General features: G+C 38.2%; 1 protein-coding gene across 4 annotated transcripts in view; it reads left to right on the plus strand.

The window, feature by feature from the left end:
- Positions 1-19,405, plus strand: part of VPS41 (VPS41, HOPS complex subunit) — a 110,605-nt gene that overhangs the window by 83,590 nt on the left and 7,610 nt on the right. For all 4 annotated transcript variants that reach the window (XM_027675872.1, XM_027675871.1, XM_027675873.1 and 1 more), the window contains 11 exons: positions 331-392; positions 1,253-1,334; positions 5,514-5,606; positions 6,107-6,234; positions 7,102-7,246; positions 9,617-9,658; positions 9,766-9,816; positions 10,962-11,099; positions 13,648-13,702; positions 14,801-14,941; positions 16,407-16,543. In XM_027675872.1, the coding sequence (XP_027531673.1) occupies positions 331-392; positions 1,253-1,334; positions 5,514-5,606; positions 6,107-6,234; positions 7,102-7,246; positions 9,617-9,658; positions 9,766-9,816; positions 10,962-11,099; positions 13,648-13,702; positions 14,801-14,941; positions 16,407-16,543 (1,074 nt within the window). The remainder of the gene's footprint in view (positions 1-330; positions 393-1,252; positions 1,335-5,513; positions 5,607-6,106; positions 6,235-7,101; positions 7,247-9,616; positions 9,659-9,765; positions 9,817-10,961; positions 11,100-13,647; positions 13,703-14,800; positions 14,942-16,406; positions 16,544-19,405) is intronic.

Genomic DNA, 19,405 nt, shown 5'->3' on the forward strand with positions numbered 1-19,405 from the left:
TTTTTGAACTAACGAATGCAAGCACTGAGAGATCAGCTATGTGTTTTGAACAATCCTTAGTAAGGAAAGGTGGCACAGTCTTCTCAGCGTGAATGAGTTTATGAGAATTATTTAAAAGAGCACCTGAGTTTGAACCTGTGAGTGGCCTATGCAGGTATTATGTGTTGACTGTTCTGTGGGCCCTGCTTATAAAGGAGAATCACAGGATCTACTTAGAGCCCTGTGTTTGACTTTCCAGCTTTATGCATTGCTGTTACGGTAGTTATTGTGGTTGTCAAGTAGTTCACTCCCAAACTTTTATAACTAATTCTTTATTTTTATTCCCTTTAGGACATTGGCTTAGCCTATGTAAATCACCTAGTGGAGAAAGGAGAGTATGACCTGGCTGCTCGGTAACCTAGTATTAAAGATCTTCTTTGCTGGATAAAGCGTGTCTGCGTATGGGGAAAAAGCAAAAACAATTATTGATTCTGAAGTATTTGGGGATGTTGATTTTCTGTTTGTTCTGGAGTTTCTGAAGTTTTAAAGCATAGAGATGTATTTTTCTGTGCCCTGTATTTTCTTGCCTGTAGTGACCTAAAAGTTATTGTAAACTTTAACTGGAATTGAGACATTCATATTTTTGAAAGTCAGACTTGATTTTTCAGTCACACTAGATTTTCAGAACTGAGGTTTTCTTTGGATTTTGATAAACTAAGTTTATTAGTGTGTTATTACGTGTAAGACCATCAGAAAATAAGTTGGTTTTATGTGGGTATAAACAAAAATGTCACATATGGGTATCTAACGTAAGGATCAGAAATTACCGAAGATTTTCATGTTTTCATGTATGTGTATGTATAAGCTTTTCTTTCTAAATGCTCAATTTTTCTCAACTGAGATTTGAAAAAATCACTCATAAAGCTGATCGAGAGGGTGGCATTCCTGCCTATGGCGTGGGGGTTGGAACTAGATGATGTTTGATCTCCCTTCCAACCCAAACTATTCTATGATTCTGTGAGAGCTAATATGGCCCTAATCACTAAGGGTGAATGAATAACAAGCAGTTAGTCATCTTGGAGGCAACAAAATTTTAAGATCTGAAGGAAGGAGAATCTGGCATACTCTGCTGAAAGCAATGGTTGCCAAAATAAGTCACTTGAGTAAATGTCATGATAAGAAGAAGAATAAAGGAATCCTTGCAGTAATGCTGTCACATTTGTATTATTCTCTGTACCTATTTTTGTTCTCTTTCCTTTCATCTTCCTTCCAGAAAGTGCCAGAAAATTCTTGGCAAAAACACAGAACTCTGGGAATTTGAAGTTTATAAGTTTAAAGAAATAGGTCAACTTAAGGTAAGTTAATTTCTGAGTCTGCACTCAAGTAATTTGCATGCTGTGCTTACTGCATGTTTTGACCAAGTATCTAAAGCATCACATTTAATGCCCTATTGTATTTCTGCCCCTGATCTTTAGTTGTTCCTAGACAGTTGTCTTTCAGATTGATGTGTATGTGTTAACATGCTTTGAAACAGGATTGGAGGCATAGCATATCTATGTACTCAGCTACGTTTTTACTTGTTGACAGTGTCCAAGTAGAAGACCCCACCCCAGGGCCTTTACTTACAAAGATGCTCACAGTTAAATACATCTTTCCCATTTACTTTTCATTCCTTTCTGGTATGTCCCGAAAATCCTACCCCGACTCTTAAGAAAAATTGTCTCTATGGATGCCAGTCATTCTGGAAAATCCAGTTCTCTTGCAACAGATACACAATTATAAATGTCAAAGAATTGCAAAGCAACAGCAAAGACCTATGCTGTGTGCTAGAAATGGTGGCAAGAAAGAGGAGCAGTCTGCCCTGTTGTGTGTTTTCCCTGGTCACAAGCCAGCTACTGTAACAGTACACATCTAATGTGAGATTCTCAGTTAATAAATTGCCCAGGACATAAGGCTTTAGTACTGTCACTGCTAAACCAGTAGAAAACGTTATGCACACTCCCTTTGGTAGCACATGTACATTTACTTCTGAATTTTATGTCTTCCTATTCAAACTCAATGAGCCAAAAAGGACATATTATTAAGATCTCACAGCACGCAGTCCCTTGCTGGCTTTGAGCTATTTAATTCTGTTCAAAGACCAAAAGTGTTTCAGCATTATGAATTTCAGAAATGTCCGACTTCTGTTTTAGAGCCAGTCCAGTGCAAGAACAGCCTTGCCTTCTGTATGACTTATTAGTGGTTTGGTGCATTCTTTGCCACCTTGGAAGATGAAATCCCATGTTTCTGTTTCTTTATTTCAGTCCAATAAAGGAGCCAAGTTCAGGTACAGGTGAAATTTTGATACACTGCTTCTTTGTCCTTTTGGGGTTTTTTTAGATGCAAGTGTCTGGAAGGGATGTTTGTCTTGTCACTCCTTATGTCATCCAGCCGACTGCAAAATATAAAAATATTTGCAGGTTTGCTGCAAAACATCTCTGCTCAGTTACTACCTTTCTAAACGGTTGTTTTCAGCCTTTAGAATTTCTTCTTTTCCTTTTTAGGGCTCAGGCCCAAGAATTCTCAAACTTAGAAAAAGAAAGGATTACATTATTCAGCATCAAGTTGCAGTTCTAGAAAATGCCCATGTTATTTTACTATTTCAATCCCATGTAACTTTTCCCAAAATCTTAAAGATATCTGAGTATCATAAAGGATGAACTATGAACTAACTTAAGCCAGATCTAAACGAAGGGGTTCTTGTAATGCTTGTGATCACTTGTATGTTTTTTGGAATTTTTAGCTATTTACCTAACCAGTGGGTATTACACACCATAGTGTAGCTGGCCTATAATGGCTTTAAGCCCTGATGAGAAGACTATTGGAGATTTGGAGACAGAGTTTATTTCAAAATGGAATTTTCTTAAAAGAATTTGCACTGCATATTAAAATATGCAGTCGCCTGAAATATGACATTTCCAATCTAGTGTGATCTGCCAGTAGCTAAGGTGATAGTAAAACTAAAGGTTTAAACTTTCCTTCCTGCAGAGGGACTAGTGATACCCCAGTGTCAAAGCCTGTGGGGTGTCTTGTTTGTTTGCATGTGGCTTTAGGGCATTTTTGAGTGTTCCTGTTTGGCTGCTAAAGGTTGCATTTTGGTATCTTGACATCTCTCATGTCTTCAGTGAATATCTTCTAGCAAACCTTCTTATGGCAGTTTCAAGATTTTAGAGCCTTGCAATGATCTGTTCCTCTCCTCCAGCAGTGGTAGCTTGAGGGAGTTACACGCTTGTGCTCAAGTCACTTGAGCATATAATACAATATCTCAGCTCAAACAGCTGAGGAAGGTGGATAGATTCGAAGGCAGATGCCAAACTCTGTGAGTGTTGGCTGTTGTGGCATGAGGGATATGCTCCATTCTCTTGACACTGTGACAGAAGTGACTTTCAGCAGGGGTTCAGGATGATCAGCTAGCAACAGCAGTGCTTTCACGACCAAAACGTTGGCTAGAGGGTACTTGAAAGACTCCACCTGACTCTAGTGAGCATAGCATAGAGCAGCACTATCCAGACAGTCCCTTTCATCTCATAGATATCCTTTGAGGAATCAGAAATTGTGGTTTGGGTTTATTGGTGAGCTGGTTTAGGCTATTTCATGTCAACTTTTACATGGGCTTTCTTGTATACCTCATCCTTATACCTATTGATGTAAAGTCTGTAAGCAGCTCCTAAGAAGGAACAAAGGAAGAAAATATTTCTGTGTATAATATCCCTTTTTTATTTAAAGTGACTTTCAGCACGTGGTTCAAGAATTGGTACAAGGGCATTCTGATTCCACAGCTTTTTTGTCTGATCTTGCTCCTTATCTGCAGCTTAAAAATAAAACAGGAAGAGTTTGTAACCTCCAGCTTGGGTCTTAGTTCACCTTTGTGCCAAGGCTTAAAAATACCTTGTATGCTTTTCTTAGTCTTTGCTGAGCCTGGTTGCCAAACTGCAGAAGGTGGCTGTGGTTTTCCTTCAAAGCACTGGAACTTGGGACAGGAGAGATTTCCTTCCTGAGGCAGCCTGGTCCCCACACAGCAAGGCAACTGCACCTCTCCACAGCTCGCTGTGTGACCAAACAACAGCCAAGTGTTGCAACAGTCTGTTGGGGGAGGTTGTTCATTTAGGAGGTGACAGGAAGGTAGAAAGTGGGAATGAAAACAGGCTTTGGAGATTGTACTCTGCCTTTGAGTCTCCAGCTGATGTCCAGCTTGCTATCTTTATGGTCAGAAGAGACTTTTTCTGAGGCAGTCAGGAATATGATTCCCCAGGGCAGCTGGCAAGACTGTGCTGTGAGTTAACTGTTTAATTCTGTGACAGATGGTGGGAGCTGATAATTGGCAGCACTATGTTTCAAAGACTGGCCAAGCTCAAACAGCACATGGAGAGAAGAGGTCTCCTGCAAGCAATGAACTGTTAATTTCTGCAAAGTCATTTTTTATTGATCTTTTACTTGTACTTCGTTTCTCACCTACAAATGGAAGGCTTTAGTGAAATATGTAACTTAGGCAATTGAATTGATTTAAATACTAGGAGAATTTGTTGTGAATAGTCACTGCTGTCTGTAAAACTGAAAAAAACCTGTAATGAAATGTTATTTCTCCTGCTTTGTTCAAGCAACTTCAGTAACAAAATGTTACTGTGGTATGTGCCAATAGTGGGCAACAGGCAACATCTCTGAGTATTTGGAGTAATTTCATCAGTGTTGATCCTTTAGCTACAAACCCCAAAGTCCCCACACTGCTGGTAGCAGTAGAATTTATTTTAGAATATGGTAATAATCTTGGCCTCTAGTTGCATGGAATAATAGTGCTAATAAGATGATGTGCTGAAATTCCAGGATATGAGCTGATTTATTCTGGCAGGTTCTTGTCTCCTGCCTGCCAGAATGCAACTCCTTATCACCTCCTATAGAGTAACAGATCACATACCTTCACCCTTTTCATGGAGAGATATATTCTTAAATTAATTTTCATTTGGGTATGTAAAAATAGCTGGCAAAACATAACTCTTCGTAAAATGTAGTGATCCCACAGCAGGTCATAAATCAGAAGTACACATTTTTCAGCTAATGAATCCTTATACCTTTTTACAAGGCCAAGACTTGACAAAATGGATTTTGAAAACATTCTTCTTCTGAGGTCTTTTATGGGTTTTATTTTCTAACTGACTAGTGGTAAATATTCAGACTTCTCTAACGGCAATGGCTGATTCTCCCATTGTAACTAGTATCTTGCCACCTGTCTTTCAAATGAAAATTCTTTCAAATGTGTATAATCTCACATTCAAATGTGTGTAATTACACACAATTCCAATGTGCGTAATCCTAAAGTAAATAACTTCAGGGTACTGCTTACAAATACGATATATAGGCTTCCAGTGAATACCAGGGGTCATGTTTTGTGCATAACTTTGTTATTTTTGTTTAACAACAATTCTTTTGATCTATTATCAGTGTACTGGGATGTTACATATCATTCCCTTTCTGACACTTTCTTTTCTTTGTTCCTATAGGCAATTAGTCCTTACTTGCCAAGACGGGATCCAGTTTTGAAACCTCTGATCTATGAAATGGTCCTGCATGAGTTTTTGGAGAGTGACTACGAGGTACTGCAGCCTGATGTCTCTACATTTAACAGTTATTGCTAGCCAAACACCCTCAGTAATGTAGAATTCTGACAGCAAATTCTCTGTTGTATTCAAACAGATTATTGATGGACAGTTCCATAATAATGAAAATATTAAAAAGTTGAATTTTGATTTTATTTATAAGAGAATAAATAGAATGTTCTTCAGAGCATGCAAATACTGTGAGATTAATTATGTATTATAGATATTGTTATTTTTAGTTTTTTGAATTTAACGTGTCTGAGGTGATGCACAAAACCTACAGCACCCGAAAGAAACTCAGCTTCGTGAATCTTAATAACATTGCTCTAAGAAGGAAAAATCTGTGTTCTGCATTGTGCACATCTGTGAACACGTAAAATTTGCTTAAAGGTGAAGCACAGCAGGTATCATCTCAGAGGCTTAGCTGAAACTTTGATGTTTTGAAGTGTTCCTTAAGCCATTCTTTCTATTTCTGTTACAATCTCTTATACTTTTAGGGGTTTGCAACCCTTATAAAAGAGTGGCCTGGAGATCTGTACAATAACACAATCATAGTTCAAGCTGTAGTGGATCACCTGAAGAAAGATCCACAGAACAGGACCTTGCTACGAACACTTGCAGAATTGTGAGTACAATTTTAAATTCCTGTTACAAAAAGTACACTTAAAAGAGTGTACTGTAGTTTATCAATATTTGCTTAACTCTCTTAACAGAAATATTCTTTGCTGCAGTCTACAGAGTATTGGCTTCTCTCCACTCTGCTGATTGCACAGCTTAGCAATTCTTTACCCTTTTCTTGTAAAGTTCACATTGTGTATGAAAGCAAATTGTTACTCATGAGATTGGATTTCCTTACTCTTTTTTCCAAAGTAAATAGCTAGCATTCCTCTTTATGCTGTCAGAGGGAAACCTCTTTTGTGAAGTGTGCATTTCGGAATTACCTACAGGAAAATAAAAGGGTGGAGTTATTGCCCACTATTTAAGAACTAGTTACTGCATGGCTGGAAATATGTGACTGGAAAATGTGCCAAAACTGATCTGGTTCTAGGCCACTTTTTACAGGGTAAAGCTCTTTGATTTTCTCAGCCTGATCACCATGTTAAGTTCTTTTTGTACTGCTTCTTTGAAGAAAGCAGAACTACTCTCTATTACTATGTTACTGAAGTATTTAGAGAACAGTGGGTTTTAGCTCTGAAGAGATTTCCAATTGGTTTCCAAAAATTTAAAAACTAGAGTTTTGTGTGGCTTCTCCTGTGATTTGAAAACAGAAAATGAAAATGCGGAAAACCACAGGTCAGAACACAAATGCAGTGGCCAATATAAGCAGAGGTGAAATTAATGTTACCTGGTGTTTATTTCCCTCTAACAAAAATGAGTTACAGGGACTCTATCCTAGCAAGCTTTACATACGAGAGTATATTTTCCCTCATAGGTGATTTCCCTACACTTAGGTATGTGAAATCACGTGGTATTATAACCCTGGTTTTATCAGGTATACTTACGACCAGCGCTATGGCAGAGCCCTAGAAATCTACCTGACTCTGAGGCACAAAGACGTCTTCCAGTTGATCCACAAGCACAATCTCTTCAGTTCTATCAGAGACAAAATTGTTTTGCTCATGGATTTTGATTCAGAGGTATGGTGATCTTAATGATTTTATATTCACTTTCCAGTAGAGGTATTTTAACAGATTAAAAATTAATGAGTTAAAGGTAGTGTTGAGGCAGAGAGTGTGTTTGGTATGTCTGGATACATTCTGAGGTAAGGAAGATTGTGTTTGCCTAGACTGCAAGGATTATTTTTTCTTTTGTATTTCCATTTCCTTTCCATTTCCATTTGTCACTCACAGTGAGAAAAGTGCCAGATCCAAGGTCATTGTTGTGATTCTCAAGTCACAACATTTAATATCATTTCACAGTGTGTCATTTCACCATGATATTCTTTCTGTATTTCTAACCAAATAATGCTATTAATAAGCCAAGAAAATAGACAGGAAAGATTGAATGTACTTCCCACTTTTCTTTCACTACAGTCAATTAATCTGCTTTTGAAAGTTTGCAAGGTTGTTAACCTAAATTCCAAAAATCAGGAAGTGCGATTTTGTGCTGAATTCTGTCTTCTTTCTTTCCAACTGGCTATAAAACCTGAGCAAATGAGTTTTGGTATGATCCCTGGGGAAGATAACCAAGTAGATTTGCTCTTTTTTAAGTGCAGTAGTTGTTTAAGCACTGTAGCTAAAATACAGAGTCATCTGTACCATCATCATTAGTGTGCTCATTCTAAACTATATGAGAGAAAAAATACTATAACTCTTTTCAATTAAATAGAATAAATTGTATCAGGAATTTGTAGGTTTGTATTTTTTGAATGTGAAGCAAAAGTTTGCTCTTGTAAGAGGAAGCAGAACCAGAATCCTGGTGGCCACTTGGCTTACGTGGTCTTGTTTGCTTATGTTACGGTATTGGGGTACGGGTAGTTTGGAGGAATCCAGTTGTAAGGCAGGTTGAGTTGTGTGTTTCTTCTATAGCTATCATCCTGCAGTTCACTTTTGCAGTGGGACAAAGAGTATTTCAACATCATTTGGCAGTGGCTTTCTGTGACTCGATGGGCATACATCATCTGCAATATAAATGCACATCATTGATTGCTATTAGTGAGGAAACTTAGGAGAAGTATTCTGGAAGAATACATGATGTGTTCTCCTGTAATGCTGTGCTGTGAGGGAAAATGCCGATGTTATGCAAACTGCTCTCTGAATTACTGTTGCTGGAAAGAGTAGGTCTGAAATATCCATCTGACACTTGTGGATTTTGATTCAGAGGTATGGTGATCTTAATGATTTTATATTTGCTTACCACTGGAGATATTTTAACAGATTAAAAATAAATGAGCTAAGAGGAGTCAGAAGCCCTCGGAAGCCAACTTGGTGAGCAGAAAAGCAGTGCCAAGAGCAATTGGGGCAGATTTAGCAATTGGCTCAGGGAGCGTGAGCGGGTAAACAGGGGGGGTGATATGGCAGGTCACACAGGCAGGGTGAGCAGGAAGGGCTCCTCTCTGACCATCCAGGGCAGCCAGTATAGGCAGAAAACAGACTCAGTAGCTGGTAAGGAAGAGCAAAGAGATCCTTTTAGCCCCAGTCTTATTGGTGTATTAGTTTAAGCTTCCTCAGTTACGATGTTGATGCACTGTAAAGCTCAGTCCCTTGTAGCTGGTGGAGTCACTGTACCAACCGTGTCAGAGGCCTCCAGCCAGCCAGACCTGCCAATGGTAGATGCATCTCTCCAAGTCACAGGTTGCCATGAGAGCTGGGGTCCTGGTCAATGGCCAGTTGAATACAAGTCAGCAGTGCCCAGGCAGCCAGGAGGGCCAGCTCTGTCCTGGGGGGCATCAGGCACAGCATCACCAGCTGGTCAAGGAAGGGGATTGTCCTGCTCTGCTCTGCACTGGGGCAACTTCACCTTGAATATTGTATGCAGTTTTGGGCACTGCAATATAGGAAAGATATTAACCTATTAGAGAGTGTCCAGAGGAGGGCAGTGAAGATAATGAAGGGCCTTGAGGGGAAGCCGTATGAGGAGTAGTTGAGGGCACTTGATCTGTTCAACCTGGGGAAGAGGAGACTGAGGGGAGACCTCATTGCAGTCTACAACTTCCTCATGAGGGGAAGAAGAGGGGCAGACACTGATCTCTGTGGTGAATGGCCTGAAGTTGTGTCAGGGGAGGTTTAGGTTGGATATTAGAAAAAGATTCTTCACCAAGAGGGTGATTGGGTGCTGGAACAGGCTCCCCAGGGAAGTGGTCACAGCACTAAACCTGACAGAGTTCATGGCACATGGTGTGACTCTTGGTGATGGTCCTGTGCAGGGCCACGAGTTGGACTCAATGATCCTTATGGATCCCTTCCAACTCAGATGATTCTGTGATCAGTGAATAAGCATAATACTGTATAGAATGTGAGAAGATGTGTGTACCTCTTTCTTAACTGAATTCACTTTTTTTATTGTAGAAAGCGGTAGACATGCTTTTGGATAATGAAGATAAAATTTCCGTGAGTATAACAAGTTCATGGCATGGCAGTCCAATGCTACCTTGGATTGCCTGTCCTTCTTTCAGTCCTGTAAGTGTGCTGTTTATCACAGGTTTGTTTTCTTTCAGATTGACCGAGTCGTTGAAGAATTAGAGAACAGACCTGAGTTACAGCACGTGGTAAGTATTTCTGTATTCTGTTATTTCAAGTTGAGCTGAATAAACTCTTTGCTAGACATATCTTTTACAGGTGTGTTTATCTTGTCAAAGTGCACCTGACACTGAAATGTCATAAATCATCAAAGTGGCTACCTCTGCAAATTCACTCTATAACATGGCCGTAACATCTTTACAATAGTAAAATGCTTTTAAAATGCGTACTTGTGAGAATTTGATAACATACTGCTTGCTTGTTAATATACCATGAAGTCCTTCTTACCGCGTTGCAGGCACTTGTATTCTATGCTCAGTTACTTCTTGCTTGTATTCCTCCTTTTTCCATGCACGGAAACGGAGTTGGTTGCTGGGTGCAGCTCTGAAATATGTTTTGTGATCTATAGAGACAGCAAACTGCTTGTCTTTTTAGAATTGTAACTTCCATGAGCTACAGGATTGTTCTTGTTTCTACAGAATTACAATATCACTATAAGACTGTGGCTCCACATTGCTATTCCAGAAGCACCTCCTTGCTTTGAACATGCTGTCAGTGGAATACATAACATGTAACCATGGGCTTGGGCTCTATTAGGGAGGGAAATTTAACTTGCTGCTGTGTACAGATAGGCTTCAGGATATCGATCTGGTGGAAAGCTGATTTATGTGGTAGGGAGCTGATTATGGGAAGCAGATCTATGAAGTGTGCAGCCCACTGCCCAAGAGCTTTACAAAGGCAACTGTCTGTCAGTCGGTTACAGAAGGGATGCATTGGTTTGAAAGTGTGAAGCCTACTTCCATTGGAATAAAAGTGACCCTGATAATTATTTTCAGCGGTTTTCTGTGCTCATAGAGAGAGGAAGGAGCTTTGTCACAGTGTCTAAACTTCAAGATGCTTTGGTTAAAATATTTCATGTGGTAAAAATGTCTTCGCCAATAGAGTGGTTGGGCACTGGAACAGGCTCCCCAGGGAAGTGGTCACAGCACCAAGCTGACAGAGTTCAGGACACATTTGAACAATGCTCTCAGGCACATGGTGTGACTCTTGGGGCTGTCACGTGCAGGGCCAGGAGGTGGACTTCGATGATCTCCTTCCAACTCAGGAAATTCTATGATTCTATTAAAAATGTTATAGAAGTGGGTTTGAGTTCTGATTCTTTTTTGATTCCTAGTATTTGCACAAGCTTTTCAAAAGAGACCACCATAAAGGTCAACGATATCATGAGAAACAGATCAGCCTTTATGCTGAATACGATCGACCAAACTTACTACCATTTCTCAGAGACAGCACACACTGTCCACTGGAGAAGGTAAGCCCCTAGAATTTAAACACAGGTCCTCGATTTTTATATCTGGTCTGTAGCTTGTAGTGTTGTGAATTTCTAACTGTGTCTGGCACTGCCCTCTACTGCCAAAATGAGGGATCATTTGAGTTTGTGAGAATCACCTGCAGAAGTTTGGTTTGCATAGCTGATGACAGCTGAGACTTTCCTCTCTCAGCTCTCAGTGCAGGAATTAGTGGGTATTTTTAATGAACAAGTTCTGAATTCAAACTTAATGCATACCTGCAGCATATCTACTCATCAGTGCCTGGCCTGACTGAACAGCAGGTTGTGGTTGTAAGAAATCAACAATCATTTTGCCAAATCTAGGAGCTGTCAGCATTAGATCTTGAAAAATCAGTAGCTGTAATGTAACTGGGGTTTTTCTACCTTTATATTCTAAGATCATAAGTTTCTTTTGAATAATATACACAATGTAACAGACACTGAACTAACAGAGCTAAAAGTATTTTGTCTTTGTACTTTGGCCAATAGACTTGGGCTTTTTCAGAGTGCCAGGTTTCCACCTTCTTATTTTTTCATACTTTTTTTATATTTTCCTTCCATGCTCTTTTTTGACAAATTAAAAAAATACATAGAGGTAAGGCTAGTCTCGAGGTTTTTTACTCTACTTGAATTAAAGTGAAAAGAATGGAAATGCTAAGTTTTCCTCTTTAGGTGGGTCAGTATTTTGTTATATGTATTTGTTGCTGTTAATAAACGGTTGAGCAGACCTGATCTTGTGATAGGATACGTATCTGTATGCAACTATAATGATGACACCAGTGGAGTAGTTTTTAAGTGTAATATTGTATATTGCATTTTACGTGGTTAACATTCCGAAGAGAACTGTACTGTTCCTGGCACCTCTCTTGTTTTGAATGCTTCTGTCAACTTACTGTGCAACTGCAGGAAACAATGGAAAATACTTTCTTGGTCTTTGTTGAAACTTTCTTTACCTGAAATGAGATTGACTCGACCTTTTTTTAGGCAGTGAGCGTGCAAGGTTTCCAGCCAGAGACTTTTGTCTACATTATTGACTTACTTGTTTTTAACTTTTTGATTCTCTTAGGTTTTGCCTTATGTGTTATTTGTGTGACCATGGTTTTATATATAAAACCTTACCTGCATTTTTTTTTTCTTTTGATGCAAATTAGTTTTAGTTACTGCAGATTCAGCCTCCCATCTTCAGTGATGCGTGGTGCAAAAAAGTGCTGTGTGAAACTGATGCAAGCTCATTGCTGGCACTGCTTTGCTGAAGTTGTGGGCTGCTAAGCAAGAATAGGTCAGAGACTCAGGAACTTCTGGAAGGTGTGGTGCAGTAATCACCAGAGTGAGAGAAAAGGATGTTAGAAAAAAAAGTGTAATTCTAACCTTAATGTTAAAATATTAATGTGTAAGAATCTAAGGAAGAGAGAAAAGATACCAACATTATGTAAAACTTAGTTGAATTTACTGAAATACTAATTCAGTAATTATACTGCTTACCACACTTGCATATAGTAATGCTTTTTGCCACATACAAGTCTTTGTTCTAAGGAAATAAAAATGGGACTAAGAATTTCCCAGTTACCAATATTTTCAGTTCCTGTTAAGCAGGTTCCATTGCAGCGTATAAATTGCTAAAAGGAATTTCTATTTGAAAAAATCACTCTTAGTATTGCTCTAAGGAAATTATAAACCCAGCAGGAAGAAGTAATTCTTGTTCTTTAGAAGTAAGCGACTTTTATTCAAGTGCCGATTAGCAAATAAAATGAGCTGAAAGAGAAGTAGGCATGTTCCCTGTTTTCCTCTAGAGGGAGCATGACAGTCAGGAAACGTGCAGCATCTAGAACTACTGAATACTTGGTGCTTTGTAGTTTTAACTTATAAGCGGAGAGGAAAAAAAAGCTGTCAGCTGTGTTTATAACTTATTAGTATTATTCATATCTTCATTCACCTGAAGTATCTAGTTGGTAGTTCACTTGCCTCGACCCCAAAATTCATTGTCCATATGTCTAATCTTCATAGTAACCCATGTGAAATAATGAGAATGGAGGAAAAGTTAATTCCTACCCACATCTTTAGTTGTAGCTTATTCTATGCATTTATAGTTTTGATCTCCAAGTGTAAAAGTCTTTATTGGTGAACAGTTATCTTTACAGGAATGCTATGAATCTTGAGTTTGCTGTTTCCAATTCTGTTTCCAATTTGGAAAAGGCGTGGCATCATTAATGGCATACCAGCCCTGCCAATTTCCTGTTACTAAAAACTTTCTGGTAATCAGTTTGGTAGTTTTGATAATTGTGCTGGTTTTTACCAGTCCTGTCCCCAGATTTACCCAGTCTCAGAGAAGAATTTTAAAAAGTGTCATGGAGTTTCTCTTCTTAATTAATGCGTGACAGTGCTTATTAAGGGAGCTGTGTTTCTGTCAAAATGAGTAATGTAACTCGGTGGAAAAATATCTTTAAGCCTCTTGCAGTATTTGAGATCAATAAAATTTCATGTTACATGGTTTCCTGTGTTTTCTTCCCTCCTCTCTTCCCTTAAATTCAAGGCTCTTGAGATCTGCCAACAAAGGAACTTTGTAGAAGAGACAGTCTATCTTCTGAGTAAGTAATGCTCAGTGTGATAAATTACAACACGCTTTTAATTTTGTAATAAAGTTTATGGTGTGAAAATGTATTGTGTAATATTGTTTAACATGCTGTCCCAGAGACAAAGTTGATATGCAGTCAGTACATCCAAATAACATTATTTAGAAAATAAAACAAAGCACTGGATGATTAATATGATGTTTTAACTGTATATATTGTGTTACTGTGTTTCTGACTTGGTGTTTTTCTGGGGTTTTGGAAGAGTTGGGTAGGCTATGGGGAACAGGTTGGGAGGGGAGGTATTTTTGATACAATCTCCAGGAGAAGAGTAATACACTGAGTTTTGAAGAGAGAGGAGAAATAAAACAAAGGTTTTATTCTGAATACATCTCAGAAGCTTAATGTTATCTTTTGCTGAGATGGAAGATTTGCTTATGTTGCCTTCTGTCTTTTTTTTTTTCATAAAATTAATTGTAAATTAACTCCTCCAGCTGGCCAAGGATTCTACCTCTGAATGAGAGGCATTGTAAGACTAAGATTTTTATGTAACTTTATGTAGTAGTCATGAACAAAATAGAAAGCATTTTTTAAACAATCTCTGGTTTAGTAAGAAGAATGTTTTGTGGACCATTTGGGAGAAGAGTAGGATTTACTCATGAATTTATTTAAAGAATAGTTCGTCATTTCTACTACTTCTTCCTGTTTCCTCCTATTTTTCATGGGTATAAGCTGCACTATACTTACTGTAAATTAAAAGTGCCCATGTAGGCTCTTGAAGGGGATATTTCATGTCATAGTTTACATGTATGCACATATACACACTCCCCCTCATGTTAGATGTTGCTGCAGTTCAGAACCCGTAATATGATCCAAAATATCCTTGAGAAATCCTCCAGGTCCCAGTCCAGCAAAGTACTCCAAGCACTTGTTCAGATTATACTGATTGCCCTGGGATTTACCTTCCTACATCTGATTAGATTAGGTTTGATCTTAGTTAGATTAGTTTGAGTCAACTTCACACTTACAAAATTCACAATTGAAAGAGCTTCTTAAAGCACTGAGCATTGATAAGCACTTAGTGTTTATAATCTCTTTACTTATTTTTCCTTCTAGGCAGAATGGGTAATAGCCGCAGTGCCTTGAAGATGATAATGGAAGAACTGCAAGATGTAGATAAAGCTATTGAATTTGCCAAGGAACAAGATGATGGAGAACTTTGGGAAGACCTCATTTTATATTCTATTGACAAACCACGTAAGTTGGGAAGCCTTGCATATGTATTTTTTTGTGGAATTCTGTTGCAATTAAAGGATTGAATTATTCATGTGTATGTTAGAGAAGATGTTTATGTATGGCCAGGGAGGTGTTCTGGTTTGTGAAGCACAACACAGATGTCTACTGTGCATAAAAACTTGCAGTAATGCAGCATAAGAATGAGTACTTAGAGGTTTAATGTTTGACTAAGCTCTGCATAGTTGTGTCCTTAATGACAGTCAAGGGGAGAGCAGTGCTTTTAATTTAGCAGAATGAGACTTTACTTTTAGACAGCCTCAAAACACAGTCTGCAGCTTGTGTAGTGTGTTTGTTGCAACTGCTTCCCTTTCAAATTCTGAAAATGAAGAACCTACACCTTTCTATCCCTCAGTAAAATAACTAATTTATTTTGTTTCTATGTTACAAAGGTAAGATCTGTAATAATTAGTGCATTTTGCCTTTCATCCATTATATGAGTAACTACTCCAAGTTAAAAGTTTAGATGGAATCAAAACATAAACAACATCAGTGTTGCTCAGGAGGCAGAATCAGAGAAGTTCAAAAGACTGAGAAAATAATTTTTTTAATTATGTACTCCATTAGTTTTTGCAACCTCTTCTGAGGCTCTAGATCAAGACTTTAAAGTCTCTCTTGGGATCTCTTTTCTGGGGGACTGAAAGTCTTGTATAATTAGTGTCAGAATATGTACATTTTCATCCCTTGGCTGCTGTTCCTGACAGGAAGAAGTGACCAGAATCTGTTATTCCTTTAGAAGAATGGCATTCTCAAATTACCCATATTTAAATGCAGTCCATCTCTAAAAGTGATGCTACAGTCAGTGACATTTTTGGAGCAAAAGGGATTCAAAGCGTATAGAATTCTTGCAGTTCCATCTGCCTATATGCAGAGCAACTGCAGTGATATTCCTCAGTTTGGGAGGTTGAAGGAAAAACACAGCCTTGAGGTTCATCCTTCTAGTGTTTTGTTTAGCCAGATGCTCTTCAAAAAGCAAAAGACTTCTATTGTGTCACTCTCACCAATGTTTAGAAACATGTGAAATTAGATTAGTTGCTTGAAAAATTGTTTTTAAACCCTGGAACTGGGAATAGAATAGTCACATAATGTAGATAATTTTCTCACTCTGTTTGCTCGAGTGCCCTCATTATTAAATCAAAATGCATTATTTACTTGTGGATTTGTGCTGGAGAGTCAGTTACCCCTTTTCTGAATATGCTGGAAGTTCTGTGAATTGCCAAACCATATCTTCCTCTCTTCCCCAAAGGCTTGTATTCAAGTAAATACAGCCGCAAGAAACATAGCAAGACTAAAAGAGTCTTAGTGTTATCACTTAGTAGAAAACTGTCATGGAATCAGCCAAAACATGTAGCTTGTCACCAAAACATCCTTTGATCAGGTATTTTGCTGGATTGGTTTTCTTGATTTCTTTGTCTCTTGGTTTTCACAGCTTTTATTACTGGTTTGTTGAATAATATTGGAACCCATGTTGATCCTATTCTTTTGATTCACCGCATTAAGGAAGGCATGGAGATTCCTAATTTGAGAGACTCGCTAGTGAAAATTCTTCAGGACTACAACTTGCAGGTAAATGTTTTATTCTTCATGTGATACTCATTTTAAGAGAGACAGCAAAACCTCTTTGTCACTGTGAAATTACTATCATAATTTGTTCATCCATTTGTCATGGACAGTGTGAGTTGGTACAAAACTATGACAGAAATAGTAGAAATTTGTCAGGATCTCTTGGTGGCTTCTAGCTCTTCCAAATGTTTCTCATGCTGTTATAAGCCTGGTAAGTAGAACTGGAATCATCTTCGTTGATTCAGACTATTTTACACTGCCCAACTGTCCAGTATTGGAAAGTCTCATGAGAAGTGCTTTTCACTGTTTCACATGTGAGAAGGCAGAATGCAACATGCCCTCTCTGAAACACTCACCAGGTATTAAAGCCTGCATATGTTAAATGTCATGCTAACTGAAGGAAGATGTACTTTTAAAATCAAATTCATATCTGTTTTGCAGAATGTGTTGATGCCTATGCATTTAAAAAAAAGGACTGCTCACTGGATTCTGGGAGTTCTTATCCCAGATATGTGCAGTTCCCTACACGATTGGTTCTGATGCATGCTTGTAAGAAGCATACCTTTCAGTGTTCCCTGAAAGTAGCAACAGCATGTTGCATTGCATACTTTAAATCTCCCTGCTACAAAAGGAGTCCCAAACTTGAGTTCTCTGTGATGCTGCTGAGAGACAGAAAGATTTAGAGCAGTTTGAATGCCTCCATCGTGACTGTGCAGAGTCCAAGAAAACATAACCCAGTAGGCAGCTGAAACTCCAATTTTCTGAGCCTCAAACATTTGTTCTCCATCTGCTATTAGTCTTTTAACATTTCAAGCAAATAGATGGGCTTTATGGTTACAGTAAGGTCACGGTTGGTATTCTGTCAGGCCAAATTAAGCCTATATCTCCTTCAGGGCAGTGTTTAAGCCTTTCTAAGGCTTTTCATAATTTTATTTTTATATGGACTTTAGATTATGACTTTGGCCATTTCAAAGTAGCATTTTACATTTCTTCTTCTCTGACACTTGTTATGTGCAAGGAACCTCCACAGATAAACAGATACATGTTTGCATATAATGCATGTTGTAACATTACTTCCAATTTTTAATTGACTTTATGAGATACTAATATCCTTCCAAAATGATACTAGCTAAATACCATGCTGCATTTCAACAGTTGCATGTTAATCTTCCTGCTGTAAGTACCACAATTGATCCTCCTGTTCCTGCATTCTCATTAAATCAAAATGTAATTTTTGTTGTGTCTGCAGGCAGACTGAGGAAGTGCTGTAAGCACAGCTGCAGCTTTACACATATACAGAATGCATTGTGTGTCTTCAGACAAAACTGATATCATTTGGTCATATTTTGGGGAGGGAAGAATAATTTTATCTTCAAATACCTTTTAACAAAATTATTTTTGGATTAAAATGTTGTATCTAACCTTCAGAGTGATATCTGAAATTATTTACTGTTAGCATTGAAATGATTCATGGATTTCAAATTAATTCATTTTGAAGTAGAGATGGATAGCTCTAGGGCTAAAATTTAGATTTCATAGGAATAATAGAAATCAGGTAAGTTTAATGTAATTTGGGCTTGGCTTGCTTGTACAATAGAAAACCATATAGCCAAAAAAAGAGGCTATATTTCTTTAGAGAAATGTAAGCTATAGCTTAAAATAAAACTCTTTCTTAAGTGTTACTGGCAATGTAAAGTGCACCGTTTATGAACAGATGGTGTATCTACATTGAAATTTAGAAATGTTATCACAGCTCTTGCACACTGACAAAGTAGCCAATTGTCAAGCTCAAATTTTATAGAAGGACTGTTTCTGCATTCAGCACGTGCTTCAGGACATGGCTGGGACTTCAGGTAAATGTCTAAGCAACCTCTCATTGCTGAGGACAGTTCTGCCCTAGCTTCATTGCTATTGCTGCCTAGTTAGCTGTTTTAAAGTTAGTCTTTAGTGGTTTTGTATGGTGCCTGGTCACACCTCTGCATGATGTTGTGTAAGTTCATGGTGAGAAGTCCATGACCTTTATTCTGGCCTGACATAACTCTTTCACTTGTAAAAACCTCCTGATTTGTAGCACATAATATACCATACATTTGGAACTCATACAGAAATAAAAATTTAGTTGGCTAGGACTTTCTGTAACTTCAGCTCTCTGGACCTCAAGCTCTGCATGGACTTAAGTTTTATTGTTCTCATTTTCAAAGGCAAAAAGAATCTGGTGCCAAGATCCACAAAGGAGGAGTGCAGGTGAAGTGAGAACTGCTGCTTGACTTGCAAGTCACTGCCTAACACAAAAACTGTGCTGGTCTTTTCATAGCGTTGGCTTCCCAAAAGATGTTACAGCTGTACCATTTCATTATTTAATTGTGGGCTCCTTTTGCAAGCCCTGATAAGATTGTTTTATGCTTATGTAAGTATGCAGATGCAAATTTCATACTATGCTCCTCAATTTCCATACCAGTAAACTTTATATTAAATGTGATTTGAAATATGGGTGGGAACTAAAAGCAGTGCCTTTGACAGACTTAGTCTTTTTGAAAACAATTCTTTACATCCCAGCAAAACCAAGTAAATCGAGTGCTGCAAAAGTGTACTGTATGTGACTTACAGTGTGCATTAGAGAATCCAACAAGGAAGTCTACTAATGCAGCAAAATTTGTTGTAATTTTTTTTTTTTTAATCTGGGCTCTTCCTTGAATAATTTTCATTAATGTTGGCAGATTGCAGGCTGATTGCTTCACTTTAACAAATGACCGCCTACTAGACTAACCACTGCAACTGTTCTATGTGCTACTCTAAGCTCACCTCAGCTCTAAAGTAATGTGCTTAACCTTTGGAATCTGATCACTACCAACCAACTAAGCATGG

Source organism: Neopelma chrysocephalum, unplaced genomic scaffold (genome assembly GCF_003984885.1).
Source record: "Neopelma chrysocephalum unplaced genomic scaffold, ASM398488v2 Primary Assembly neopelma1_26, whole genome shotgun sequence".
Classification (NCBI taxonomy): Eukaryota; Metazoa; Chordata; class Aves; order Passeriformes; family Pipridae; genus Neopelma; species Neopelma chrysocephalum.